Source organism: Colletotrichum aenigma (assembly GCF_013390185.1).
Source record: "Colletotrichum aenigma strain Cg56 chromosome Unknown KSG_Cg56_contig04, whole genome shotgun sequence".
Taxonomy (NCBI): Eukaryota; Fungi; Ascomycota; class Sordariomycetes; order Glomerellales; family Glomerellaceae; genus Colletotrichum; species Colletotrichum aenigma.
This window is the reverse complement of record NW_023500910.1, coordinates 3,281,408-3,308,369: the sequence shown is the minus strand read 5'-3', so window position 1 is coordinate 3,308,369 and position 26,962 is coordinate 3,281,408. Positions and strand designations below refer to the sequence as shown.

The 26,962-nt window shown below is 55.5% G+C and overlaps 10 protein-coding genes across 10 annotated transcripts; 4 read left to right on the top strand and 6 right to left on the bottom strand.

Annotated features, from left to right (window-relative positions):
- Positions 1 to 19: 19 nt before the first annotated feature.
- Positions 20 to 508, bottom strand: CGCA056_v006777 (Uncharacterized protein; the record flags this gene model as incomplete). Its single annotated transcript, XM_037322026.1, has 2 exons — positions 20 to 140; positions 198 to 508. The coding sequence occupies 2 exons, from the start codon at positions 506 to 508 to the stop codon at positions 20 to 22; spliced, it is 432 nt and encodes a 143-aa protein (XP_037178806.1).
- A 360-nt stretch (positions 509 to 868) lies between these two features.
- Positions 869 to 2,917, top strand: PEX8 (Peroxisomal biogenesis factor 8; the record flags this gene model as incomplete). The annotated part of the gene is made up of 1 exon (XM_037322025.1): positions 869 to 2,917. One exon carries the CDS (start codon positions 869 to 871, stop codon positions 2,915 to 2,917), a length of 2,049 nt encoding a protein of 682 aa, XP_037178807.1.
- A 425-nt stretch (positions 2,918 to 3,342) lies between these two features.
- Positions 3,343 to 6,755, top strand: nphp3-0 (Nephrocystin-3; the record flags this gene model as incomplete). The annotated part of the gene is made up of 4 exons (XM_037322024.1): positions 3,343 to 4,019; positions 4,362 to 5,056; positions 5,107 to 5,556; positions 5,743 to 6,755. The coding sequence occupies 4 exons, from the start codon at positions 3,343 to 3,345 to the stop codon at positions 6,753 to 6,755; spliced, it is 2,835 nt and encodes a 944-aa protein (XP_037178808.1).
- Positions 6,756 to 7,444: 689 nt separating this feature from the next.
- DDR48 (Stress protein DDR48) lies at positions 7,445 to 8,417 on the bottom strand (the record flags this gene model as incomplete). The annotated part of the gene is made up of 2 exons (XM_037322023.1): positions 7,445 to 8,338; positions 8,394 to 8,417. 2 exons carry the CDS (start codon positions 8,415 to 8,417, stop codon positions 7,445 to 7,447), a joined length of 918 nt encoding a protein of 305 aa, XP_037178809.1.
- Positions 8,418 to 9,900: 1,483 nt separating this feature from the next.
- Positions 9,901 to 11,211, top strand: CGCA056_v006773 (Sterol uptake control protein 2; the record flags this gene model as incomplete). The annotated part of the gene is made up of 2 exons (XM_037322022.1): positions 9,901 to 9,999; positions 10,069 to 11,211. The coding sequence occupies 2 exons, from the start codon at positions 9,901 to 9,903 to the stop codon at positions 11,209 to 11,211; spliced, it is 1,242 nt and encodes a 413-aa protein (XP_037178802.1).
- A 206-nt stretch (positions 11,212 to 11,417) lies between these two features.
- Positions 11,418 to 12,308, bottom strand: RTM1-6 (Protein RTM1; the record flags this gene model as incomplete). The annotated part of the gene is made up of 2 exons (XM_037322021.1): positions 11,418 to 12,097; positions 12,158 to 12,308. The coding sequence occupies 2 exons, from the start codon at positions 12,306 to 12,308 to the stop codon at positions 11,418 to 11,420; spliced, it is 831 nt and encodes a 276-aa protein (XP_037178803.1).
- An 851-nt stretch (positions 12,309 to 13,159) lies between these two features.
- On the top strand, positions 13,160 to 14,506 carry CGCA056_v006771 (Sterol uptake control protein 2; the record flags this gene model as incomplete). Its single annotated transcript, XM_037322020.1, has 2 exons — positions 13,160 to 13,225; positions 13,301 to 14,506. 2 exons carry the CDS (start codon positions 13,160 to 13,162, stop codon positions 14,504 to 14,506), a joined length of 1,272 nt encoding a protein of 423 aa, XP_037178804.1.
- A 785-nt stretch (positions 14,507 to 15,291) lies between these two features.
- On the bottom strand, positions 15,292 to 17,484 carry CGCA056_v006770 (1-phosphatidylinositol 4,5-bisphosphate phosphodiesterase 1; the record flags this gene model as incomplete). Its single annotated transcript, XM_037322019.1, has 2 exons — positions 15,292 to 15,815; positions 15,867 to 17,484. The coding sequence occupies 2 exons, from the start codon at positions 17,482 to 17,484 to the stop codon at positions 15,292 to 15,294; spliced, it is 2,142 nt and encodes a 713-aa protein (XP_037179165.1).
- Positions 17,485 to 18,772: 1,288 nt separating this feature from the next.
- Positions 18,773 to 20,605, bottom strand: CGCA056_v006769 (uncharacterized protein; the record flags this gene model as incomplete). Its single annotated transcript, XM_037322018.1, has 7 exons — positions 18,773 to 18,788; positions 18,855 to 19,261; positions 19,315 to 19,919; positions 19,981 to 20,162; positions 20,218 to 20,279; positions 20,361 to 20,432; positions 20,519 to 20,605. The coding sequence occupies 7 exons, from the start codon at positions 20,603 to 20,605 to the stop codon at positions 18,773 to 18,775; spliced, it is 1,431 nt and encodes a 476-aa protein (XP_037179702.1).
- A 1,838-nt stretch (positions 20,606 to 22,443) lies between these two features.
- TPK2 (cAMP-dependent protein kinase type 2) lies at positions 22,444 to 23,391 on the bottom strand (the record flags this gene model as incomplete). The annotated part of the gene is made up of 1 exon (XM_037322017.1): positions 22,444 to 23,391. One exon carries the CDS (start codon positions 23,389 to 23,391, stop codon positions 22,444 to 22,446), a length of 948 nt encoding a protein of 315 aa, XP_037179701.1.
- Between the last annotated feature and the right edge of the window lie 3,571 nt (positions 23,392 to 26,962).

The following is a 26,962-nucleotide window of genomic DNA, read 5'->3' as shown; positions in this document are numbered from 1 at the left end:
TTCGTGTTTGTGTGTATGTTCAAAGACCGCCCTGAATGGAAAAGGACGAGATGATGAGGACGAGGACGTTGATAACGCCCCAGAGAAGGGGGACCCATGTGGACATCGAGAAGTAGCCGGCGTTGTAGACTGCACCGAGACTACAAAGCCGTGGGTTAGCTACGCTGTGTCGTCGACGGAACATTGCTTGCACTTACATCAACCCGACGACGCTCCCAGCACACAACGCCTGCACGCCCGCCACGAAGGCGTAGAACAACGGCACCGCCCATAGATAGGTCAGCGACCCGCGCTTGTTTGTGTGCATCGCGATCGTAATGGCGGCAGCGCCCATGTGCACCGCGGCGTAGATGATGAAGGTCCATATCACCGTGAAGCGCCAGATGTCGCGGATGTAGAAGAGGCTCCAGCGGTGGTCGTCCGTGAGGTCCCGCAGCTGCCAGTTGATGCTCGGAAACGACGGAACCTTGTAGTTTGTCGGCGGGTAATTTTGCGCCCGAGAAGACATTGCTCAACGGCGGCCCTGGGGCTCGACGGGAGAAAGAAGAAGACGAGACGTTGAAAGTCGTTGGGTTTGGTGAGCTTTGGAGGCGCAGTGATTGCAGCTGCTGATCGTCTCTACCGGGGTTGGCTGTGGGATGTTACAGGGATGGCGCAGCTTTGAGGGAAGCTTGAGGTGTGGCTTTAGGGGAACTTCAGGTGCCTCGGCAAAAACGCCCGCGCCAGTCCCGACGTCCTGCCATCGGCATCGGCACCATCGATTACAATCACCGCGACCCAACAACGGCCGCTTCCGCTGCTCCTCCCATTCAATCTCATCCCGACAGTCGCACCAGCCTCTGGTGAGCCGTCGCGATTGCAGCTCACGATGCCGGCGGACAGACTCCTCAACACGGTCCTGCAACTGTACCAAAACGTCCACGATGATCGCGAGACGGACCAGATAGTCGGCTCTACGACGACCCTCCTGACGACGCTCTCGAACCCGCTGAACCTCGGCGTCCTTACCTCCCAGCTTCTCACCGCGCCTGCGATTTGGCAACGTCGCGACGGTCTACGGACGAGCTTGCGCATCATCAGCATCTACAACAGCGCCGCGATACGAGTGCGACAGAACGAGATCGATAACGCCAAAAATGTCCACGGCCCGCGGCAGGGCGGGGGCCTCGGTTGCGACACATGGGTGCGCGCCGTTGCCAAGGGCGCGGACGATCGGTCCAATCGATGGCAGCATCTCCTGATTTTGGCAGGCGTCTTGATGGGAATGGAGGCGAATGATAGACAGTCTCTGTCGAGGGGCTTGCGGAATACGCTGGAGGAAGCCGTTGTCACGGCTGCAAACCTCGCTTTGGAACGTCAGGACGGGCCGTTCGCCTCGGCCTCTGTGGTTCTGGCGCTGAACTACGTCTTTCCGTTTCTTTCCGACTTCCACCAGAGCGTGATTAATTGCAACGCGCTTCTACCGATCGTGGTGTTGGCCATCACCGGGGATGACGGCTTTCAGGATGGCCGGTTCTTGGATGATATTCGCAAGGACGTGCAGCAGTACGGACAAATGGTTGCATGGCCTCCCACCTCTCCCTCATTTGCGCTGCTGCAGACCATAGAGGGCAAGCCCCTGATGGGCGGCATGGGACCGTTGTCAAAGCTGGCAGGATTCGCTACCACCAATGCGACTGACTCGGCAGTCGTGCTCGACGCTCAGGATGCTTTGATGGAGTTTACACAAAAGATGCTGCGGTACTGGCAGCACAACCCTCTATCGACGGTTGACGGCGCCGAAGAGACGGCGCGGTTGGAGCAGGATACGCTGGAGGCGACGTGGCCGGCTTTGTGGCAGTTGCTGAAGAAGACGATGTATGCGACGGTTGCCGTCATGCAAGCTATCGTCGGCCGGAGTCTTCTTGACCCGCGCATGAGAAACGACGCGATCGCCCCCCAGGTGGCAACCAAGGCGTTGTTCACCCTGAGGAACTTATTCTTCATCTCTTCACGACAAGGAGCCAACGCATTCCAGGCTTACCAGTTCACCTACCTGACAAGTCTGGATATCCTCGCACGCTTCCCAGACGCCTGCGTTGCGTTCTTGGAAGAGACCAAGCCGTCTCATGCTGGGACGGTCCCTCCCAGCTTTTATGATAGGACTCTGGACCTTTTCTACTTGAACGTGGCGGAACACTTGCCTCTCAACATGCCCACAGAGGCGTGTGACGCTTTGATTGTCCGCCCCGCGACGGCCTACCTCACCCATACCGGCGGCCTGACGTCCACAATGGTTGAGCTTTTTGAATCCGCCCACAGCGCTACGCTGTCTGTGCTGTCTTGCCCTCACAACAGCTCGCTGACGGTCGGCCTCGTTCCGTTCTATGTCGACGCCCTTTTCGCATCCTTCCCGGCGCAGATCTCAACACGCCAGTTCCGTGTGGCCTTCAAGACGGTCATGCAGATCGTGTCCCCGCCGTTCCCAATCTCCCTCGCCGAGCCGCAGCTCTCCGAAACCCTCTTGGAAATGGTCCGCTTCAAGGCCATGGACGCGGACACCGCCCCTCTCCCCCTGACCCAGGACGTTATCAACCAGGCCGAGAAGGGGCATTCGCCTCAGGACCCCATGTCAGAACAGAGCTCACTTGTCTTGACGCTCATCGACTCCTTACCATTCCTGCCTCTGCCCCTGGTCGAGGACTGGTTGACGTTGACCGCGCAGTCGATGAATGAGATTGCCGACCCCGTCCTGCGTCAGCCTGTCAAGGACCGCTTCTGGGAGGTGCTCGTCAGCGGCGAGATGGACGTCGAGAGGGCTACTATCGGTGTCGCTTGGTGGACTACCAAGGGTGGGCGTAGGTTGGTCCTGGGTGAGCAGCTGGCTCCTGTGATGAGCGGTGCGATAATGGATGAAGGGAGGTCTAGTAGACTATAAGATGAAGAGGGTGGTAGTCGCTGTATGGATCATGATGGTAATGTGTAAGCGTTCTAGGCATTAGGCAGTCCCAACCACTGTACGCGGCAAGAGATCTCAAAATCCGATGCAGGTGCATCCAACGGTCGGTGTGAACTTGCCGAGGGAGCTGGCAGCTTCTTCCACTGTGATTCGCCAGGGGTGTGATGCTCAGCCGCGCGGCAAGATAAGATCACCTGCTAACCTACAACCAACGGTCTGGCAAGGGGGCCAGCCACATCGACCTTCACTTCCTCCCCCCCTTCCTTATCTCCAGTGATCGGTATGTCATTTCAAAGTCCTTACCCACCACTCCCAATGTTTCAAACGTCTAACTGTGTCCCAGATTTCTCACATCGCTGAGTGGCGGATCGGACGATTCGAGGATAGAGATAGACAATCGAAAGATGGCGCAGAAATGGAGACACGATGATTACAAGGTGGCATGGATTTTTCCACTAGAGGTGGAACAGATCGCTGCTTTGGAGATGCTGGATGATGAACATCCCGCACTGCCAAAGTCCCCAGCAGATCATAACGTTTACAGTCTGGGGTCCATCAATGGCCACAACATCGTTGTCGCTGGCTTATACCAACCTGGGAACTGTCCCGCGGCTACAGTCGTAGCACAAATGAGGATGACGTTTCCTAATCTCAGGTTCGGTCTCCTGGTTGGTATCGGTGGTGGAGTTCCAGTCGAAACAGACAACGGGATGATACGCCTAGGTCATGTTGTGGTCAGTAAGCCTACGGCTGGCCATTCCGGCGCTCTGCAGTATGATCATGGGAAAGCGAGGGATGGCCAATTCCAACGCATAGGAGCCCTAGCACCGCCGCCGGCAGTTCTTCTTAACGCTGCGCAGGATCTAGAGGCAAAACGAGCAAGACGGGATATCGACCCGGTGCAGCAGAACGTCAGGCGGATTGACACAAGGCGTCGTGGCCTGCGACGGTTCCAGTACCCTGGCGCGGAGAACGATTATCTCTATGCGCCGCACTACGCCCATATAGCACAGGGAGCGCCCTGTGCAGCCGGCTGCGAACCGTCGAAGTGCATACCTAGAGCGAGTGACGATGACGAGACGTATGTGACGGTTCTTAGGGGCAATATTGCATCTGGAGAGCTGGTGGTAAAGGATTCGAGGCTAAGAGATGCGCTTGCCAAACAACACGAGCTGTTATGCTTCGAGATGGAAGCCGCGGGAGCAGTTTCTGACTTTCCTTGCCTTGTCGTCCGCGGTACTCTGATTACTGCGATTCGCACAAGAATGATATGTGGCATGGGTATGCTGCAGCAGTAGCGGCTGCGTATACTCGACAGCTCTTCTTTCACCTGCCGATGGATGAGGTGCAGCGGGGAGAAAATTTCCTCTAGGTGATGCCGGCTTCGCCATTAGCTTTCAGCAACTAATCGAAAGTTAAACAGACAGACCATCAGTGCCCATCCATACAATCTCTCCTTCAAATTACAAGGAGTCAACAGCGTGAACAACTTTGTCGCCAGGCGAGCAGAGCTTGGACGCTTACACGAGGCGTTGAAGTGGACTGTGAATCGTCGGATCGTTGTTCTGTATGGCCTGGGCGGCATGGGGAAGACCCAGACAACGATAGCGTACGCAAAAAAATATCGACATGATTACTCGGCTGTGATATGGCTCGACGCAAGCAACGCCACAGCGCTGAAGCAGAGTTATCAACGCGTGGCTCGGCAAATTGCAAGCGAGATTCCGTCCATCTTTAACTTCCAGAAGGCCGTACATAGTCGAGACCTAGATGAGGCGATGGGGATAGTCAAGCGATGGCTTGACGAACGAGAGAATAATCGCTGGCTGATGATCTATGACAACTATGATGACGTTGACTTTCGTACACGAGATAATTCGAAACAGACTGCACAAGATGCTGTGATGGGGAATGAGGATGATGCTGGCGGACCAGCTTCGAAAGCATACGACATACGCCCTTATTTCCCGGACACCGAACACGGCGCCATTTTCATCACGACAAGGTCATCGTCTGTAGGCCGCCTTGGACGCAGTATCCAGCTTGGAAAGCTAGTCGACATCGAGGACTGTCTTAACATACTGACATCAACCTCCGGGCGCGTTGATTTTGCCAACGGTAAGTTTACAAAAGCTCCATTACTGTACTTGGGCTAAGACACACTGTAGATCGCGATGCCAGGCTACTTGCACAAAAGCTTGATGGTCTTCCACTTGCACTCGCAACAGCCGGGGCCTACCTGAATCAAGTCTCGACCAGCTGCACGGAATATGTCCAAATGTACGAGAAAATGTGGTTGCGACTGCACGAAGAGAGTCCACACTTATTAGAATACGATCGAGCATTGTACTCCACGTGGAATGTCACCCTCCGACATATTCAGCTGCAGAATCAACACGCCGTTGAGCTCCTTCGACTGTGGGCATACTTCGATAACCATGATCTATGGTACGAACTGCTGCAGGCAGGAGAACGGGAGAAGAAGCCAGTTTGGCTTCATGAGTTGACAAAAGACAAGCTTAGTTTCGACGCAGCAATGAGAGTTGTCTGCGAATACGGGCTAGCAGAAACGAATACGTATGACCACCAAGGGTTATCATCAGGATCGAGAGGATATAGTATGCATGGGTGTGTTCATGCATGGACGGTCCATGTCCTCAACGCAATATCAAGCCCAGTGCTGCTAGCGGCAGCGAGAGGATGCATATCATCGCACGTTCCTCGTGGCAATGAACCTGAGTTTTGGTTAGTTCAGCGACGACTCTCGCCACACGCTGACCGATTAATATCGACGACCGACATAGACGTCGAAGATAGTCCGTCGGTGTTCCGCAAACTTGCCAGGCTCTACCGTGGACAAGGCCGAATCACAGAAGCTGAGTCAATGCTCGAACAGGCTCTTCGATGCCTTGACAAGAGATCAAGGCCAGACCACATATTATCAATTTCGAGGGTCTTCCATATGTTTGGCGATCTCTACTTTGATCAAGGTCGACTGAACGATGCAAAGGCTATGTATGAACGAGCTCTCCAACGCCGTAAGAAGGCATTAGGTCTACACCACAAGGAAACTATTGCCACCATCAATGGTCTGGGCCTTTGCTACAACAGTCAAGGGCAGATGGGAGATGCACAGGCCATGCTCGAACAAGCTGTTCAAAGCAGTGAGAAAGCACTAGGGCCAGACCACCGAGACACACTCACAGCCGTGCATAATCTAGGCATTGTCTACGCCCAAAGAGGCCAGCTAGAGGATGCTAACATGATGTATAAACGGGCTTTCGAAGGCCGTGAGAAGGTATTGGGGCCATATCATCCGCAGACACTGTGGGCCGTCAGTAGTATAAGCTCCATCTACCTTGAAAGAGGTCAGTTAGAAGATGCCAAGATAATGTGCGAGCGGGCCCTCCAAGGCTTGGAGAAGGCACTTGGGCCAGGCCACCCGAAAATACTTTCGACCATCTACTATTTAGCTGAGATCTTAAAAGATCAAAGCCAACTTAAAGACGCCAAACTGATGTGCGAACGTATTCTTCGAGAATATGACACGATGCTGGAGCCAGGTGTCCTAAAAACGTATGTTCCAGCTTTGAGAACGCTCCAGGCCCTTGCATGCTTGTTCGAAAAGAAGGGTGAAGCATTTGAAGCCATTTCATGTTACCAACAGGCTCAGAACGGATTTTTGATTGTATTTGGACCAGATGACGAACGATACATCAGCATATGTGGTCAGATTAGCTCATTCCGATCTTCGATGGAGGAGCTCATCATGCCCCCTGGTGCAGATCAGGCTCAGTGTAGGGAGGTCGACCAATAGCCAAAAGGTTGAGCCCAGGAAAATAAATAGATGGATTAGAATCAACGGACCACTGAAGCGTGTGTAGACTAAGTGACGTATATAGGCAATGGTGATTGTCAGAAAGATTGAAGGGTATGATCCCACTTCACAGAGTACCTAATCGATAGGCCTCTTTGCTTTTGAACATCTGTAATCGAGACCAGCTACAGACTCTGTTTCATCACAGATAAGTAACGAAATACACTGCAATGTTGTCCGCAAAGACTCAAGAGACTCGCACAACGATGAAGCACTTTAAACTAGTTGATGGACACGTTCTACCATTTCCTAGATGCTCGAAAGTCCAGGAACATATCCACGACACCTTCATACCAAACGTTGTCACATTAAGATGCTTGGTTGCCACAAGAATTGGAATCTTCTTTACCCTCCCACCGGTCTTCACCCGTGGTCGTCATCCCCATGAATCTATGGCATGCAAATAGTCAAAGACTCACCATGTCTGTGATGGGCTACGTATATCTGCGAGATCGGCACATGTACGTGCATGACACAACACGTCTGGCGATGACGACGCACTCACATATCACTGCTGACAGCCGAAAACGATACAACTTTTGGTCATTACATTGTATTAAACTCGCTAGGCGAAGCCAAGAAGACGAAACATCTCACAACGTGGGAAGGACATTACAAAATCGACAAGCCTAGTAGTCATCGTTGCCGTAACCCTTGGCCTCCCTCTTCTCCTGCCCCTTGCTCTCGAGCTTGTCGCTGTTGAGGAGGCCGCCCGCCTTCTCGAGCACCTTGCCGAGCTTGCTGTCGCCGCCCTTGTTGCTGCTGCCGTAGCTGTCGTCATTGTCACGACGAGAAGAGCCGTAGCTGTCATCGTTGTCGTTGCGGCTGGATCCGTAAGAGTCGTTGCCACCGACACGGCCTGACGATCCGTAGGAATCGTCGTTGCGGCCCGTGGAGCCGTAAGAGTCGGATGTGCTGTTGTTGTTGCGACCGGAGCTGTAGGAGTCCGAGGTGTCGTTGTTGCGGCCGGAGCCGTATGAGTCTGTGTTGGAAGACCCAAAGGAAGAGTCATTGTTCTTGCGGCCCGAGGAGCCGTAGCTGTCGTTGCTGTTGTCGTTGTCGTAGGTGCGGCCCTTGTTCTCGGAGGGGTTGTAGGAGAGGGAGTCGGCGCCGGCGAGGTTGGAGGAGGTTGACTCGCCAAAGGCGGAGCTCTTTACGCCTGAAGAGCCGTAGGAGTCGTTGTCCTTGCGGGAGGAGCCGTAGCTGTCATCATTGCGGGATGAATCGTAAGAGTCGGTGTTGGAAGAGCCGTAAGAGGACTCGTTGTTCTTGCGGCCGGACGAACCATAGCTGTCGTCGTTGTCGCGACGAGATGAGCCATAGCTGTCATCATTGCGAGAAGAGCCGTAGGAGTCGTTATTGGAGGATCCGTACGAAGAGTCGTTGTTGCGGCCGGATGAGCCGTACGAGTCGTCGTTATCACGGCGGGAGGAGCCGTAAGAGTCGTTGTCGTTGCGAGAGGAGCCGAAGCCGGAGCCAGTGTTGGAGCCGTAGCTGTCCTCGTTCCTGCTGGAACCGTAAGACTGGAAATGTGTTAGTGGCGGGTAACTTTAACTGTCAGGCTGCGGTTGAACTCACGTCATCGTTTCCACCGTAAGACATGATTGCTGTTTTGTTTAGAGGAAAGGATGGGTTGTAGATTGGTTCAGATGATTATGAGACCATGCGGACCTACATCTAAGAGACGGGGGGCTTAAGGGGTATTTAACGGCCATCACACCTGCAGCATGATGCCAGTGACAACGGTCTCACTCTCACATGTGCGCTTGGCAGGAACCTGGACCCTCCCGATCGACAAGGCGGTGGCCCATCGGACGTGTGTGTCTGGAGGCCGCTAGGAAACGCATGTTTACGACATTTCTGGGAGGCCGTACGTGCTCGGGGAATGATGGGATGGATGGGACGTTGAAGCTTGATTTGGGGAGGTCATTGCCTTGCCCAGCTGAACCTGTTGGAGGTACAGAAGCAGGTTCGTGATACGCGCCACTTGGCAAGCACGATTTAGGATGAGGAGAGCTTGTTTGGGGAAGCCCTAGGCTCTTCTCGGTCTGGTCTGTCGAAGCACATCCGATAGTTGTAATTGTCCTGTGCAGCTCAGCTTGGTATGGGAGGGGGGCAAGCAGGGACATGAGAGCTGGCAATGGGGACCACAGACTGGGACCCTGATCGGCGGGAATGATGAAGACTCGGTAAGACGGAATGCATTCCCAGCTTGCCGTCGGGGGCCCCTCTGCGACATGTCAGACGTACGGCATACCCAATTGCCAAAGGAAAACAAGGCAGCGGTTTTTCCTATCGTCAATTAAAGATATCACAGAATTGAGGGCGACACCAGCGCGGATGTCATGACGGACTGACGTCCGATCCACCCACATGGCGTCATACCGGAGACCATTGCGCAGGCCTCCCCGAGATGGTGGGATGGAGAACTGGTTGGACGCTGCCCAGCAGGTACTTAGGTGCAGGTGGTGGAGGGATATGTCATTGCGGCAGAGACAGCCAAGAGCTGAAGTTCTGGGACCGAGTGCCCGCACTAAGGCAGTGGCTGCATGTCTTAGTGAACGTCGTTGCCGTTTACCCCGCCATGAAGAGGAAGAGACGGAGGGACCTTTTTCTCCGGGAGGTGGCAGATTTCTCGCGAATCGTTGGTCCCACGTTCTTGGGTCCCCTGTCTTCCTTGGAGGCCGCTGTCTTGAGGACGGCACTGCCGGTTATGTAATCAGCTACAGGGCACCGACCTGCCGCTAAGGTCCCTTTCCGTTGGTCTAGTGGGTTCTTCCTGACACCTTCCAGCTTGACAGGGATGCTGCGGCGCGAATACGTGTATTCGGTAAAGCTCAGAGACAATTTCCAACGACTAGCTGAGATGAACCATCCCGTGTCCAATCAAGCTTCCTTTCGAGACGAGAGGTGATGCTAAGCTTCAGGGTCTTGCACTGCCACCCATGCCTGGATAGTTCCGTCGACCGAAGCTGGACCGGTTCTTGGCGATGGATTCTCTCCTTCACCACTCGCTCGGCGGCTTTGTGATCTGTTGGTCTGTCAATGGAGCCGGCGCCAGAGCCAGCCTTGATCGAGGATGAATATGACAACACCCTTGCCTGAATCTCGCGTTGCCAAGTATCACCAGATCCGGCATCACAAAAAGTCCAGGCGAGGATGTCTTGAATGCAAGACGAGGCGTGTAAAGGCACGCTTGCCCTCGCATCGCAACCAGGCGAGCAGCAACAAATCACTAACATGTTGTCCGTAGTGTGACGAGAAGAAGCCGACATGTTCAGCATGCGCAAGGCGAGAGACACAATGCCACTACGTGGAGCCAGGCCTCCGAAGGCCCCCTGGGCAGGAGAAGTCCGGCACTGGCAGTCCTCAGACAGACACCGACGACGCATCCGCCAACCATCGCCAGCCGTCACCAAGCTACGAAAGCATCTACACTCCCGAACACTTGCTGCATCTTCGCCTCCTGCACCACTACAACACTTGCACGGTACAGTCCTTTACCGACGCCTTCCAGCTCGAGGGCTTCAAGTCGGAGGTCCTCCGTCTTGAGGTCCCGAGCCTTGCTCTCCAGCACCACTACCTCATGGACGCCCTCCTCTCCGTGACCCTCCTTCACCTGGCCAGCACGGATCCGTCCACTGACCTCCCCGTCACCAAGTACCGAGACCGCGCGGTGAGGCAGCTTCGGCAGCAAGTCGAGCAGGTATCGGAAGACAACGCCCGCCCCGTTTTTATGGCTTCACTTTTGTTGTCCGTGACTGCCCTCGCGGCTGATCGGCACACAGGCTACGATGGAATTTGGCTTACGAACTGGCTTGCGATGGCCATAGGGCCGCGGATGATGATCGATGGGCTCAGAAAACAAGTGTCGCTCCGCCCTGCGCCGCAGAGGAGTATACCGCTCGAACACGCTGCCCCTGTAGCGATTCCACTGGATCTGGAAGATGCCCTGCGAATGGACGCGGACGACGAGGACTGGGAGTTTCGTGAAGACCTCCAACGTGCGGCAACCGGGATTGGAAAACTTTTTGGCTCGTTGGCATGTCCTACCTGCGATGGCTGCGTGGCATTCAAGGCCAGGGCATGGCCGTTCTCATTCGTCTCGTCGAGGTTTGTGGACATGGCTCGTCAGCTGAAGCCCAGGGCTCTGGCCGTGATGAGTTATTACCTGCCGTTCTTCCACTGGTTTCCCAGGGTTTGGCTCTACGAGGACGTGGCTGTCCAGGAGATGGGGAGGATTGCGTTAGCAGTCAGGAGCGAGTGGGCGACGCCTTTGGCTGCCCCAAAGGTTGCTGTTAGGGTCAAAGATACGAGCCTCCTGAAGGAGTACCTTCTTGGGCTTGTGTCCCGGGAATGTCTTCGAGACGAGAGTGCTTTTGAGGGATTTGTCTGATTATGGTTGATAGAACCGAGCAATCGGAAAACAAAAGAAAGGTATGTATTATCTAATGCTCAGGAGTACCCCTGATTCTAACGTGGGCGGTTCAAAATCAGGAACCGATGAGACTTCTAGATACGGCTACTATTCATACAGCCCAAGCTTGCTCGCATAGCTTGTCATGGCGGAGTACTGTATTCACAGCACACCTCCCAAGAACATCAACCATCCATATCCTGCATGGCCATTATCTCCTTTTTGCCGGGCACATGCTTAGCGGGGTGGAAGACCGCCGTAACAGCCACGACACCGAGCATCAGCAGCGCGTCAAAAATGTACAAATACACCTCCGTCGAGAGTAGGACGCCGTCGTTTCCTTCGACATACTCGACGAGTCGAAACAGCGATCTCACGAAAATCAGGCCGCTCGCAACGTAGAGCACACTCATCACACCCCTCCATCCTCTGATGTGCCTCTGCCAGCCCGAGTTAGCTTCTTCGTGCAGGACGGCGGGCGGCACGCGGTCCAGGAGTCGACGATGGAACACGGCGGCCGCCACGACGAAGAGACCAAAGAAGATGAGCTGGACGGCCAGGCCGAGCAGGATGATGGTCTTGCCGGTGTTCATCGAGTTTGCCTGGGCGAGCAGACCGGCGCCCATGACCTGGACAAGGAAGGAGAGCACGTCGCCGACAACGAATATCTTTGTGAGGCGCGAGGGCTTGATCGGGGAGAGGGGCGCGCATTGGAGGTAGAGGATCAGCCGGCCGAGTACCATGTAGATCGAGGCGGCGAAGAGGGCGGGGGCGACGAGGAGGCAGAGGGTTTGGATCATGAAGAAGCCGAGGTTGCCCGTATCGGTGGAGGAGAGAAAGCGGCCAAGATATCCGGCGATCTCGACTGTTGGAAACTTTTGTCAGTGGTGATGTGAGGTTGTGTGGCTAGTATGGGACAACGTACGGAGACAGCCGATGATCAAGGGGATAAAGTACCATGCCCGCCGGCGGACGATGATGAATACGTGCCATGCGCACCCGACGACAAAGCCAACCAAGAAGATCATGGCAGCCGCCCCTGAGGGAGAGTACTTGTAGAGGTTGTAGGATGCCATTGTCGGGTTCCGGCGGGAGGGGGGCTGGCGTGTAAGTGGGATTGAGACGACGGAGGCGAGGTGTAAAGACTGGATGATTTGAATCTGTAGACTGACTCTTGGAAGCACGAAAAAGACAAGCAGCGTTATATACAAATATTCCATTCGAGATTTTTTGACCCCATCCTACAAGTTCCACCGCATCTCTCCCTATCTCGTCAAGCAGCACCATCTCGCATCTCGCACTTCGCATTTCGCATTTCGCATTTCACTATCGACACGGTGCAGTCGCTCAATTACACACACATCCCACGCTCCTCATCGGCCCTTTCCGCCCCATCACGGAGCATTCCATTGCATTACACCACAAACGGGGAGGCTATGTTTGGAAAAAAGCCCAGTCTGAAGGATGGGGGCCAGTCTCTACAGCAGAACCCATCCCGTACGCACGAGATTGTGTTGCGGGGAGAGGCTCTACGCTCTCCCGGTGTAAAGACCCCCGATACAGCGCATCAGGACGTCCAGTACGCCTAGTGAGTCCCTGTACGCTAGCAAACTCAGCCCCTCCGGTGCCCGGGGTTCATCTGAAGTCCCGGGCTTGCCCAGCGCCCCATTGGACTTTGGCATGTAAACTTCTGCCCACATTTTCAAGGCGTCGCCTCAGACCTCGCTTTCGCATTTCAAGACCGAGAGCTGAAAGCATGATCCTTTTTCTCCCACTTCATCACCTCATCCTCACCCCCTGATATCTCACACGTTGAGCAATGATGATAATATAAGCAAGAACACGCTGTCGAAGGAGAACTGACACATACCGGCTGTACGGCACACACACACACCACACACATACGACTCATATACGGCACCTGAATATGAACCGCCGGGCTCACAAAAAGTCGAGGAACGGCTGTGTTGAGTGTAAACGCAGGCACATCAAGGTGAGTATTCTCATGAGTCTACCTCACAACAGCCTACTAAATAAAGTTTCGTCTGTACTGACATGAACAACTCAGTGCGATGAGACCCGCCCCAAGTGTAAAAACTGCACCATCATCGAGCGGGAATGCGTATACAGGACGCCGCCCCCAGCGGCGGTGCCCGCAGCAGCCCCCGCGGTAGCACCCGGGATCGGCGGCGCTGAGGGTGGTGCCGAAACTTTGCATTCGGGTCCGAGTACGCCGTCTAATACCGCCGGATGCTCTCCCTTCGCCGACGGCTCCTCCGGGACGCCGGCTCATCAGCAGCAGCAGCAGGGCGTGTCGCCCCTCGCGTTCCCGGACCCCTCCGTCACCCGCTCCGGGCCGCAGGTCAACATGGATCACATGGAGCTCCTCCTTACCTTCAAGCTTGAGCTCATCATCCCGGAACTCGACGAGCAACTCCGCGAGTGGGGCAGCCGGATCACGCTCAAGGCGGGCGTCGGCGCCCCCTACCTCATGCACGAGATCCTCTCCGTCTCGGCGCTGTACCTCTCCCGCGCCAGGCCCGACCGGAAACAGTACTACACGGAGCAGGCCGTCCAGCTGCAGATGGAGGCCATCTCCCTCTTCAACTCCTCCACGACCAGCAGCTTCGACATTGACGACTCCAACTGCGTGCCCATCACAATGTTCACATCCCTCCTCGGCCGCCACCTCTGCATCGACGCCCTCGCCACCCCCGCCGCCGCCGGCCTCGATGCCTTCCTCGACAGCTACCTCAACTTCGCCCGCCTCCGCCAGCGCGGCGCCCACGTCATCCGCAGCGCCCGCGCCGCCCTCGAGAGCTCCGAGCTGCGGCCCTTCCTGACCTGGGGCCCGGGCCTGCAGGACCTCATCGGGGAGGGCCACGCCTGCGACGGCCTGCAAGACCTGATCTCCGCGGCGACGACCCTGGACGCAACCTCCGCCGCCGCGTGCAGGCGCGCCGCGGAGCTGATCCAGGTGTCGTTCGACAGCTGGGAGGACCGCGGCAGCGTCCCCGGGCAGCAGCGCACGGTGCAGATGATCTTCACGTGGGCGTTCCTCGTGCCGGAGGAGTTCGTCGCCATGCTGAGCGGCCGCCGCGCCGAGGCCGTCGCCGTGCTGGGGTACCACGCCGTCATCCTCCACTTCGCGCGGGACATGTGGCAGATTGGCGCCGCCGGCGCGCAGCTGCTGACCGCGGTGGGGGAGCACCTCGGCCCCGGGTGGGAGGAGTGGCTCGCGTGGCCGCGCAGCGTTGTCTTTGGGCAGACTTGAAGAAGCGTCAAGGTTTTGGGGAGAGAATTCCCAAGTGGATATTTGGCATTAGACCTGCATTGAGCCGCTGACGGCAATGAAGCTTGTGCAAAGGGCCAAGGAGCTGGTTCTTCCCTCGTGACACAGGGCCCCCGACGGGTCATGGGAAAATAGCGATGCATCCAAGATGCCTCCCATGACTGTTGGCATGCCCTTGGCCAGCTCGAGGCCCGAACGCGGTGGGAGGACCATTTCGAAGTACTCTAAGCCTCGCCCTAGTCAGGCTGAAGTGAGGTGCCCGCGGTGATGGCCAAGTTGCTGACAATGACCAAAAGAGCACTCGACGGTGGCAGCGGCACATTAACAGCTGATGGTACGGGTTGCGGACGACGACTACCTCGGCTTTGAAACAAGTCGTAGCTGTTGAGAGCGCAGCATCTGTCACGTTCGGCAGCCCAGACAAGAGTATGGATTGATGGGCAGAAATGTCAAGGCCCATCCGTGGCAAAGTAACCAAGTTTAGTACGCCAATAACGCCGTATGCCGATCAAGATCGACTGGCGTGATTGGTTTTCAACCGCTACCTATGAGCTTGCTGTTAGCCATGCCACCAGCCAGAAGATGAGTTGGTGACGCTCGAGCTAGATAGATCAAACCGATTCATCGGCACTATATGTCAGAGCTACCGATAGTTCTCTGTTGATCAACTTCAGAGATCTTACGAGGAGAAAGAAAATATGATTTTAACGCTGCATGCTACGCTAAAGACTACCCCTGAATGATACTTCAACCGATAATGGCTCAATTTAGTACACCTTCTTGGTGATCCTCACAAGGATCACACTCTCCGTCAACTTCCCGTGACAATCCATCAGATGTACGAAGCGGAATCCGCCCCTCAAACGGTCAAGTCTCACAGCCGCCCACGCAGCCAAGTCGTCCCGTCCGATCTCATCGTCTCTAACGGTGAATCTCACAAATGTCAACTCCTCCACGACGCCTGGCACGCCCGTAAACTTGAGCTCTTCGCCCTTGAAGTCGGGGTCGATACCCCTGTTGGACTTGGTCTTGGCCTTGTACTCGCCCTCCTGCTCGTGGCCGTCGTTCTTGATGTGCGCACCGGGCAGGCGTTCCTCGGGGGATTCGACGTGAATCTCGACCTTGACGTACGGCTTGAAGCCGGAGACCTTGGTGTCGCCAGGAGGAAGAGGAAGGTTTTGGGCAGCCAGGACGTCGATTTGGAGGTCCAGGGTCTTGTATGCGATCTGCGGCACGTCTTTTGCAGCGTCGGGGGCAGGTGGTGGTGAGCCGGCCTTGATACAGCGGTAGCCTGTTCTCTTCATCAGCACAATATCACACTACTAGAAAAGAGGAAACTCACCCTCGGGCTTCAAAACATAACCAGACGTGCCCGCGAACATGGCCTCATTGAGCATCATCCCCTCGTCCCAATTCTGCCAGTTGAGCGCAACAATCTGAATGCCCCTGCGCCAAAAGACAGGAGCGTCTAGGTTGGAGGACCCGATACGCAGGCCAGAAGGATAAGCCCTCATCAGGTAGTGCCTGTTGTGATGGAATAGAATTTCGGGCTGCTTCTCGTGGACCTCCATAACGCCCTTCTCCGACAGCGAGAAAATGTGCGTTGGCATCGACGCCTCAGGCTGCGTGAGTGACTTGAACGAGACACCCCGTGTGTAGATGCCCAGCCTGCTCAGCGCCTGAATAATCTTGGATTTTTTCTTGTTCGCGGCGGCAGCCTTCTGGTGAGGGGCTTCACCAGCTGCCGCGTCGTCACCCTCATCTGATTCCACAGCGTCACCCGTCGGCGGTGCGTACTTCACCTTTACCAAAATCTTGCCCTTTAGGTCCGCCGGTCGTGGCAGTTCTGCAGCGTCGACGTCAGGTGTCGGTATCAACATGTCCGTCCAGCAGTCCTGCATAATCTTCACCATGACCTCCTGTTGTTGTGCGCTACAGTGAACCTCCAGGCTGACAATCAGGGGCGTGTCCGACGCGACAAAGCCATAATCGCGAATGGTCTCGCAAACGTGGCGGAAGGGGACCTCCTTGGTGAGCGTGTATCCGTGGAATACTTGAGGCTCGATGCCGTATGGCCTAGGCGACGGCGTCTTCACCAACTCAACCTCCTGCCCTTCAGCGGGCGGACTTGTCGTAGTCGTTGCGTCCGTTACCGGCTTCGTAGTCGTTGCGTCTGTTGCCGGCTTCGCGGTCGTTGCATCCGCTGCCGACTTCGTTGCAGTTGCCGCCGCCGCCGCGGCAGGCGGGCTGGTGCCCTCCTTCTTCTCGATCCTCTCATCCATCTTCTTGCCCAGGGACGTCTTCTCAAGTCTGCTGGACAGCGAACTCGGCATCTTATCCCTGAGCCTCGACAGCCGGCTCTTCTTCACCTTGGTTCCAGCAGCAACCTCCTCATCGCTGCTGCTGACCGAGGTGCCATCCTCGTTGTCAGAGTCATCGCCATCCCAGACGTCAATCTCGATGCATCGGCATCCCCTTAGCAACACGTTCTTGTAGGCATGCGTGCTCGATTCACTGTACAGTTGGTTTCCGGTGAGATATGTGTTGTGGCTGGAGCTGATGAAGTAGCTCGACAGGGGGTAAGTCAGGTCCGTCTCTACAGCAGGGCGTGTGATGGCGGATTGAGAAGAGGTCATGTAGTCCAGGAAACCATTAAAATCCAGCTCTTTGTCCGAGACGCCCTCGATCGCCTTGAGATGCTCAAAGGCTTCCTCGTCGGCTTGGACGTTCTTGACAAAGGATGCGATCTGCTCCTTGTGCCATTTCTGATCGTCCTTGCTGGCGTGGACGTTGAAGATCTTGGTGAGGTGAGGCAGGATAGACTCGTTGAGTGACTTGACGGTGCGGTGATGTTCGCTGGCGCCGCCGCCTGCCTGGGGCGTGGAGGTGCCCGTTCCCGTCGGGGACACCGTGGGTTGGGTCGTGGTTGCGGTTGCGGTTGCTGCTGCTGCGTCCGCCATGGCTAGGTGTCGATATTGAAGGAGCAAAAAGAGGCGGTGAGGTTGGCGATGATGAGTGAAATATGTTGTAGGGTCTAGGGAGAGGACGAACGAGTATCGCAGGCAAGTGAGACGCCAGATGATGCAAGTAGGCTATGAGATACAGGACGCGTCTCGTATGCTGGTGTCAGTCAACCAGTAAGCGTGGTTGAGCCGCGTGGTCGACGTCAAAAAAGAGATCGTCTTGTTTTGTTTGAACCTGAGCCCGGTTTTTTTTTTTTATAACATGTGGCAGTACGTCAACCCGCCAAGCAGCGATGCGTGTGAGAAGAGGACAGAGGAATCTTGTTTCCCGACCCGCTCTCTTCGTCGTGCACAAATTGCAACCGAGCGACGATCCAGAAGGTGCTCAGCTGGGCGGCAAGGGTCACAGAGGGAAGGGTCGAAGCTGAGTGGTTCCTCATGTGAAGTGTCCCCCGGTGATGCTGCCCCCCTCCCCTGAGCTGTCGGGGTCACGACGTGTGGTAATGGCGTCACAGGGTTCTGGCCTAGCCGATCTTTAGCGGTAACAGGCCCCCGGTCCAGCCCAGACCGCTGGGCTCTAGCTTCGTAGCTTCTCAGCTGGGCTCTGTCCTTTGGGGGCGATATTAATAGCGAATGGAAGCCCCTTATCGATAGCAACGACCTGGACACGATGGAACCCACGACCCCGCCAAACCCCTTCCCCTACCCCTCATTTTAGTGCCGGAATGTCGGTCTGGCATCCTTGCACCTGAAACCTCTGGTATCTCTCGGACCTGTGGTCGTCGTATGTGAAAGACGATTAGTTTTTTGGTGATTAGTTATTGTGATCACTATACAATAATGATTTGACTCGTTCACTTTGGTCCGATGTTGAAATGCCGCCAAGGTCCCGGAACGACTTCCCGAGCATGAACTTGCAAAGTACGAGGAACGGGCCGCACCCGCTGTGTGTGGGCCAAACTCATGCTCAACTCGCTTTCATCCCGGCCCTCTCTTGTTCTCCATTTGGTTTCTTCATGTTCCCGGGATGCTATATCGAATGTCGTTTATTCGTACTGTATCGCTCATAAATGTCGTCAGGTCGTAAGGCGTGATAGTGACAGTATGTACATATCCATCCACCACAAGCCCTCTCGCCTCTGAATGTTAACGTAATCGTACCAAGAAACTCGCCCATTATTTCCATACTTCCTCCTCCTCTTTCCGACCTTCTTTCTCGTGGCCTTTCTACCCATGTCCCTTTTTCTTCGCAGCCATTGCGCCGCCACCTCTCCTCTCACTTCTCTTACTGCTTCTGCTTCCTATTCACCAGTCAACTTCTCTCCCTAAAAAACACCTCTCACGGCCGGGTTGGCGATGTTACTGACGTCCACGTGTTGGCCTTGCTCATCGTCCGCTTCCTCATCATGGCCATGATGTCCGCCTCCATGTGCTCGATGTTCTTCTCCAGGTCGGCGTCCTCGACCGCAAACTTGCCTTCCCGCCGACGGTCGAACATGATCCATCCGACGACGATGACGACAGTCAGGGGTATCGTGATTGCAAAGTAGACCCAGAGCGATTTCGAGATGACGGGATCGGCGTCTTTGGCGAAATCAAAGAACGTCATGCTAAAGACCGAGGCCAGGAAGGTGCCCGGCAGGAACACCGCACCGAGCAGCGAGATCGTCTTCATCGCCGTGCTGTCCCTCTTGCTCGCGTGCGCCAGCCGCCTCTGCTCACCAGCCATCTGGAACTGAATCTTTGACTCTCGCTGAGAGAGCAAGTTGTACAACTGTCCGCGAGTCAGCACATCTTACCCGCTCTCCAGGGAGGCAGAACACATACCGCGCTTCGCTGGATATGGAGTCTCTCCAGCGTGGTCGCCTGGTAATTCTCGATGCCTTTTAACTTGATCTTGTAAAAGTCCAGCCGGGCATTCATGCTACGGTGCAGCTTGTGCAGCTCTACCGTGAACTTATCCATCGGCACTTTGTGCTTGAAAAGCGCCATCGCAGACTCGAGCTCCTTCACGACCTCCCGGTACGCCTGTGGCCGCTTCCACAAGACCTGGCTGTGGCACTCGACCAGGTCCCGGCTGATGGCGTCGACTTCGAGATATCCATCCTTGCTGACGTACCCCTCCTCGTCCTCGATCTCGTTGCGCATGCTGACGGCATGCTCCAGCCTGCGCAGCCAGTCTCGCGCATCGCGCTGCTTCTGGTCATTCTGCGACGACAGGTCGTGGGAGAGGATAATGACGGGTAGCAGCATCGGGTGGCCGACCTGCTTCGCGCAAAAGCTGAGGTGGCGGATCGCAGCCACAATGTCGGAGCTCGGGGTGCCCTTGACATACCCCGACGTGATGCCCGTCTTGAAACGGTGCGACAGCATGATCTCCCATCCTCGGGTTTTGCCCTTCTTTCGCACGTCGGACTTGCGAAAGATGATTTCTTGGGTTGAAAACGTCAGTGAAAGATGCAATAAGGGGAAAAAAGAAAAAAAAAAACTCACGAAGCGTCGGGTCGTCGTCTTCCTGGTCGTAGGCGGACCAGAAAAATGGACCGACGACGCTGGTCCCCTCAATCGCCCTGTAGGGCAGCCTCATGGCTCTTACCATGGACTCGTAAGCATCGGCCGTGAACGAGATTGTGTGAGGGGTGAAAGTGTCTTTGTGCTTGGCGTTCTTCTGAAGTCTGTTCCAAAGTCAGTCTCTCTTACCCCCAAGTCTCAATTGAGAGAGTTGCCAACACTAAACGAATGCCACTCATCAACTCGACTCCCTCCTTCACTTTCGGCGGCTCGAATGCACCCTGAAACAAATACAGCGTCAGCCCAACACAGCGCTCATCACGCGTTCCGGACAGTCTTGTAACTGGGCCCGGCATACTTACTCGTCGATACAGGAAGTTGTCAAACTCATCCATTGTCAGAGGATGCTCCTCGCACGAGTCGTAAAACGGATCCTGTTCAATTGGCTCAGTCTCAACCCACACGATGTGTCTCCGGTCTCATCGTCAGATTTCTCCAGACTAGACAGCCTTGCTCTTACCGAATAATTGAGTATCTCAACATAGTGCGTCGCCTCGGTGACTTGGCGGCACTTGCTGACATGCTCGCGGAACATGTAGTCGTCCATCTTGAACCTTCGAATCCTCTCTCTCGATTGGCCGTTCAAAACAAACTCGCCAATCCCTCAAGAGACGAACAGAAAAGCCAATCAAACAAAACCACGGCTACGTCAAAGAAGTTAAGGGGAAAAGAGTTTTGTAGGTTCCTGCAGGTCGTTCATCATGGCTCCAGACGGACTCCTTTCATAAGCCGCGCCCAGCCCCGTGACTTTCCGCCATGTCTGCAGCACAGCGGTAGGGGGAACGGGTCCAGTCCGGTCCATCATCCATGGATCCAATTCAATCTGCACCTCGAAGCCCCCCTGCCAATTGGCCGGGAACACCACCCACAGCGCCCTCGCTCACTGGACGTCGCCCTTCCACAGCGGCCTCCGCAGGGGATTTCGGCGGGCTCCCAATGTCGCCTACGAAAAGCTTGTAGCGTCCCTCGTGGACACCGTCCCGCTGCCCTGGCCACAATCCCCGCACTCCACCCTGTCACCGCCAGAACGAACCGTTGCTCCCTCTGCATTAATAGGTCCGGATAAGAACCCATTGGAGCTTGTTTGGACGCTTGGCTCACGGTTGCGTGGGGGTGTGTCCCCTCTAGTGCGGTGAATTGGAGCTGGGGCGTCGAGAATCCAACCCGGAGCACGAGAGAGACGCGCAGAGATGCAACTCAGCACGCACGTATCCCATGTCCGTCGTCAGCGTGTGTTGCTTTGCGGTTAGTAACTTATGTTAACCAAATGCCGTGGCTATCCCATCTGGAGCTGTTCCTGCAGTGGTCTGATCCCGCAGCCCAGGTAGTCAAAAGGTCTAGACCTCGTCCAAGTCCACCAAACACGACGTGGAAGATAATCGCTGTTAGGTATTGATGTATCCAAATAATACGGCGACGAGTCTCGTCTTGTTGCACTTTTCCATCTTCCAGGTCCTTTGAAGCCTCCAACCGACCCCCGTCATTGCTTTCCTATCCATTTTCCAAACCACCAACCAGGCGCCCAAAACAGTGCAGACATGATTTATGAGACCCCCAGCGTCTGCCAAGCGCCTTATACTCTTCGAGCGCTATTCGCAGACCGGAACATGCGTACACGTTCACATTACTAGGTCGAATTTGATCCAAGAGACATATTAGAAGTCGGTGAATAAATGGCCATATCTGAAACCACACGTTAGCAGAACCCCGGACCGTTCGGGATAGAGAAACCCACTCGTCATGCCCGTTTGTGCCGTAGCGTTCGGGATCCTCAGGGTATCGGTCAAACTGGCTCGCGTCGCCCGCGCCGGCCTTGACCGGGGGCGTGTACGGCGCGTCAATGTCCTTGCGCGCGAGCCTGTCCCAGGTAACCTCGGTGAACCAAGGGTGGTTTTTCACATCGCCAGGACCGCCGTACAGGTTACCCAACCGTTTGGTGAGATCGGCCGTGATAAGCTTCTCCAACAAGTCCTGCGCGTCGGGGTTGATATAGGCCGGGTATTTCACCTTGCCCTTGAGGATGTTTTCGTAGATCTTCATTGGCGACCCGCTGTCCCAAAACGGTGTGTACCCGCACAACATCTCGTATATCAAAATACCAAGAGACCACCTATGCCAGGATCAGCATGTGAAATGACTCTCCCCGCCGGCCACAAAAAAAAACAAAACCAAAAACTTACCAATCCACGGATTTGTTGTAGCCTTTGTTCGAGACAACTTCGGGAGCCAGGTAGTCTGGCGTACCGCAAAGCGTCCATGTCTTGTCTGGCACTCTCTTGGCGAAACCAAAATCTGTTATCTTAAGGTGTCCATGCCGGTCGAGCAGCAAGTTCTCGGGCTTGAGATCTCTATAGATGATGTTTCTCGAGTGCAGGTACTCGAGCGCTAATGTGACTTCGGCGGCGTAGAATTTTGCAACGGGGTTCGGGAATCGCTGAGAGATCGCGTTAGCTCAGTCATGGATGACATGGTTTCTTTTAGAACTTCACATACCCCCGATTTCCTTAGCAGCGAGAAGAGTTCACCACCTTCGACAAAGTCCATCACCATGTACAGGTTCTTGGAATCCTGAAACGTACCCCATAACGTGATCAAGAATGGGTGCTTGACCTCGCCCAGCATGCGCCTCTCGTCGTTGGTATGTTCGACCTGCTTCATTTTGACGACCTGCGCCTTCTTCAACACCTTGACGGCATAGAAGCGCTGGTTGTGCTTGGATTGCACAAGGTGCACTCTTCCAAAGCTACCCGTTCCAAGCGTCCGCAAAATATCAAAGTCTTGCAGCGTGTATTTCCCCTTGGTCTGTCGGACCGCGTCTGCAGCTGCCTGCTGCTGTTGCTGCTGCTGCATGCTTTGCTGCTGTTGAGGAGCGTGTAACATCGACTGCTGCTGCTGCTGTTGGAGGCGCGAGGGATCGGTACCGGGGCTTGGATTGGGTTGAGGGGCTTGCGGTTGCGCTAGGTATTGGCCGTTGTTGGCGGCACCGTCATGCTGGGGCGGGTTGATGAGGTTACTGATGCTCGGGAGGTTCTGCTGGTCGGCTTGGTTGTTGTTGTTGTTGTTGTTGTTGTGAGGCTGGTGGGGTGCCGATTGATTAGGCGGATGGACGGTGACGGGATACATCTGCTGGTGTTTTGCGGCCTCGAAAGAGGCCGAATCCTCGTGCTTCTGTCCCTGGCCGTTGGAGGACAGAGAGGAAAGAGTGGTCGAGATAGAACTGTCGAAGGGCTTCGAAGAGGTAGGCGTCACTGGGCTGGTGGGTAAGCTGGCGCCCTGAGAGTCTTGATTGCCCTCCCTCGTCCGTTTTTTCTTGAGAAAGCCGAGGGTAGGCATGGGGATGTCGGAGAGGTGAGAAGGGCTGCTTGCCCCCTGGAGAAACGGCGGAAATGCGCAGGCGCAGGTATCGGGGCCCACGACGTTTGCAAGATGGGTATGGGGAAGGAACGGTCGCAAAATGATTCGTCGATTCAAGGGACAGCCCGGTTGGGTTGTTGGGTGAGCAGCGACGCGGGGGAGGGAAAAAGGGCCGCGGGCGTCAGTTGCGACTACTCAAGAGGGCAAGCCGGAAGCCGGGCTACGCTGGCAATATTGTCGTTAGGAACAATGAGGCCTAAGTCGGCGCATTCTTTGGCGGGAGGGAAGGGACAGATGGGAACGTACAGAGTTGCAAGTTTGCGAGAGTGCGGTATTACAAGAAGCGGCAGTCCAGGTCCGGCGGTAGTGGCAGCGGCAGCGGCAGCAACGCGCAGTTAAGGTAGGGAACCGGCCAGTTGGCAGTTATTGCAATTAGGGATTGCAACGGGAACCTAGGGCGGAGCAAGCGGGAGCTTCTATTTCTTGGAGGCTGGGCAGAAGAATGGTGTAAGTTTACGGTGCAGGTAGCAAATGTAACCAATGAGCAACAGGTTGCAAGGTCAAAGGGTTGGTCGATACACGGCACGCGGCTCCAGGAGCAAAGTAAATGTGAGCGTGAGAGCGCGACAACAAAGGAAGAGGGGAGATTCTGGGCAAGACGAAGCTAGGTAGTTAGGTGGAGGAGGAGGGGGAAACGAACAGATGATGAATTGGTCGCCGTCTTTTGGGAGGGGGTCGGTCCTCTCAGTCTCTCTGGTATGGGGATGGATGCTTCGGCGGAATGAATGCAAGGACTGCAAGGTGGGATTCTGTCTTGGTTTTTTTTTTTTTCTCTCTCAGTCGGAAGCGACAGATGGCTCGAATCGAATGACGAGGCAGCTCTCAGTGTGAGGCGTCAGATTCGGCTGTTGCGTCTGCGACCGCTGCGTCTGCGGATTCGTCTGGCGTCTGCTGAGATCTCTGGGCCGGGCCAACAGGAGCAACGGGATCTCTTCCCTCCTTCTGTATGGATGAAGGATGGTGGGCGGAGTAATTAAGGTAGGAGGCGCCGGGACGGTGACTGAGTCGTTGCGCGCACCGATAACTGGGGACAAGATGGGACCAAAGATTAAGTGACAGCTGTTACCCTCAATTGATTGTATAGATGACACGGGGTTGATGGCGGCGAAGCTGAGTTGTTGAAGATGTCGAGAGTTGAAGTTGGTGCAGAAAGAGTCGAGAGGAAAGGGGGGGAAGAGAAAGAAAGAAAGCTTGACCAGTAGCAGGCGAGGGAGGTCGAGGCCGATGATGATGTAGGAAGTCGTGCTTTGGCTGCTTAAGGCGGCTGCGGGAGAGCTAGGGAAGGCGGAATTGTGTGAAAGGTACCGGAGGTGGTCGCTTCTGGCCGCGGAGGGAGTGAGGTGGTGGATAAGGTATGGATGGATGCTTGCTGTTGGCGCAGGGCGAGAGGGCGTGCGTGTGGATGCAGCCGTGGCGGAAGAGGTACTTTGTAGCAGTGGTTCAGACTCGCGGGTCGACGCCCACGTTTAGACGGGAACGGCGTAGCCACCTTCCTAGCAGTCCCCAAGGTACGACGAATACCTCGCCGTGGGTGCTTCTGGACAGAACGAGAAGCAAGAATGCCAATTGGACATGCCGAGGACGGTTGAATTGAAGTTGCCTTAATCTGACTTCTATGGTCGCGGGGACGGCCACCATCATGCCCAGCACATTCATCCCACAGCTGCTTTCTGCGAGCTACCTACCTACGTAAGGTAGATAGGTCGGCAGGTACCTTTACGTTAGGTAGGTAGGTTAGCTGTGAGGTCGAGGTGGTGGTGACCAGCCAGCCCAGCAAAGGTGGGGTAGGGGCAGCCAAGTAACCTGACCTGAATCTCGACGGGTCACAGTTGCAGCGCCAGAGACATTTCCGACCTGCGTGACCTGGCCGGGCCCTCGATGATTGACTCGAACTTCATCCTGCCCCGGATATCAATTGCTGTTTTCTGCTGCTCCTTTCAATGTGCGGGCTGCTTGCCTACACAATTCGCGTTTGATCAATGAATGCGCAAGCACTACACGTGAAGCACCGGCCAAGATGAGCTGCAAGACCATGACCATGACCCCTCATTATGGAAGCACTAGGATTGGAAGGTCAGGTACCTTACCTCGCCTCAGGGACACAGCTGCCCTCGCCCACTAAGGTGCCCTGCTCCCCCAACTTACCTGAAAAGAAGTGGGAAGGAGACGTCAGGACATGGCTCCTGCACTTTCGCTGCTTGCTTGCACTTGCACTTTCACTGGCTCTTGCTTCCACCCGACGACCCCTCCTCAGCTCAGCTCACCCACCTCAGACCTCCACGAAAAGACACGTACCCCGCTGCAACCTCCTATCACTTCAACAACCACCACCACCACCACCACCACCACCACCACCACTACCAATCCTCCATCTGCGACCATCACGCTACGCCTAGAATGTCTTGGACGATACCCTTTCACGTTCCCGTCACTCGTCGTCCTTTTCCCATCCGCACTTGTCAGCGATCGTCCACCATCCCCCATTGAGCCCCTCATTCCATCGATGATGGCCCATTCTTGCAAAGTCTCGCCATTCTCGCCGCGCCGCTACCGTCTTGCTCTACCGAAACCTTAACCAACCTGAGCTCTGAGCTGTCCGCAAGCTTGTGCAAGCAAATCAAGTATTTGACCCTCCCCGCAGATTGCAGTCCTGTCTCCCAGCCACTGCTTCCCAGTGAGACATAATGAGACGCTCGCCCTCCCAACAGCAAGCAACAAGACGCCCGCGGAGACAGGAGGCAGAATTCCACACCCAAACAGGACGCTTTCTTCTCCTCCCGGCCCTCGCTGCTGACAGTCCAGTCCCGGAAACCCGGATCGACCACCAAGCCTCTCCAGTAATAAGCAGAAAAAAAAACATTTCGTCCGATGGTCCCTGGCAGTTGCCGGCCAACGCAGCTGGAGATTCCCGAGACTGGCATGCGCCGCCGGAAACGGCTGTCATCCGGGCACCGATTCCTCACTTGCCCCCCCCGTCTCGATCCTGATTCCGCCGTAACCTCTTGACTGCAAGCAGCACGTTGAAACCGGGGTCATTGTATGGTTCCAAGATCCCAACAAGCCGATCCCAGCAATGGGGAACCAAGGATCCGAACACACCGCGGCCCTGCCCTGACTATCTCGGTTGTCGCCTGCCCAGTCTTTCTTTGGATGTGCCGAGAGAGACTGGCTGTGGCCGACATGTGTGGCGGGAGCTTCCCACCGGCATGAGCCACATAACGGTGTCCTATCAGGATAACGATAAGTCGAAGCCACCCCATCATCCCGTCTACAAAAGCCCGTCTGCGTTGCAGCATCGCGGGATTGCTTCGAGCGTCTTGCTCGTAGCGCTTTGGCCGTCGGCGTTCTTGCTACAAACGCTGAGAACCATCGGTATACCGATCGATAACCGATATCAAGTGTCCTGCCTGTGAGAGTGAAAAATCGAAAGAACAGACGATCCTTCCCGGCCATCCCAACTCATCCGACCAGTCCTACATTGCGCCTTTGG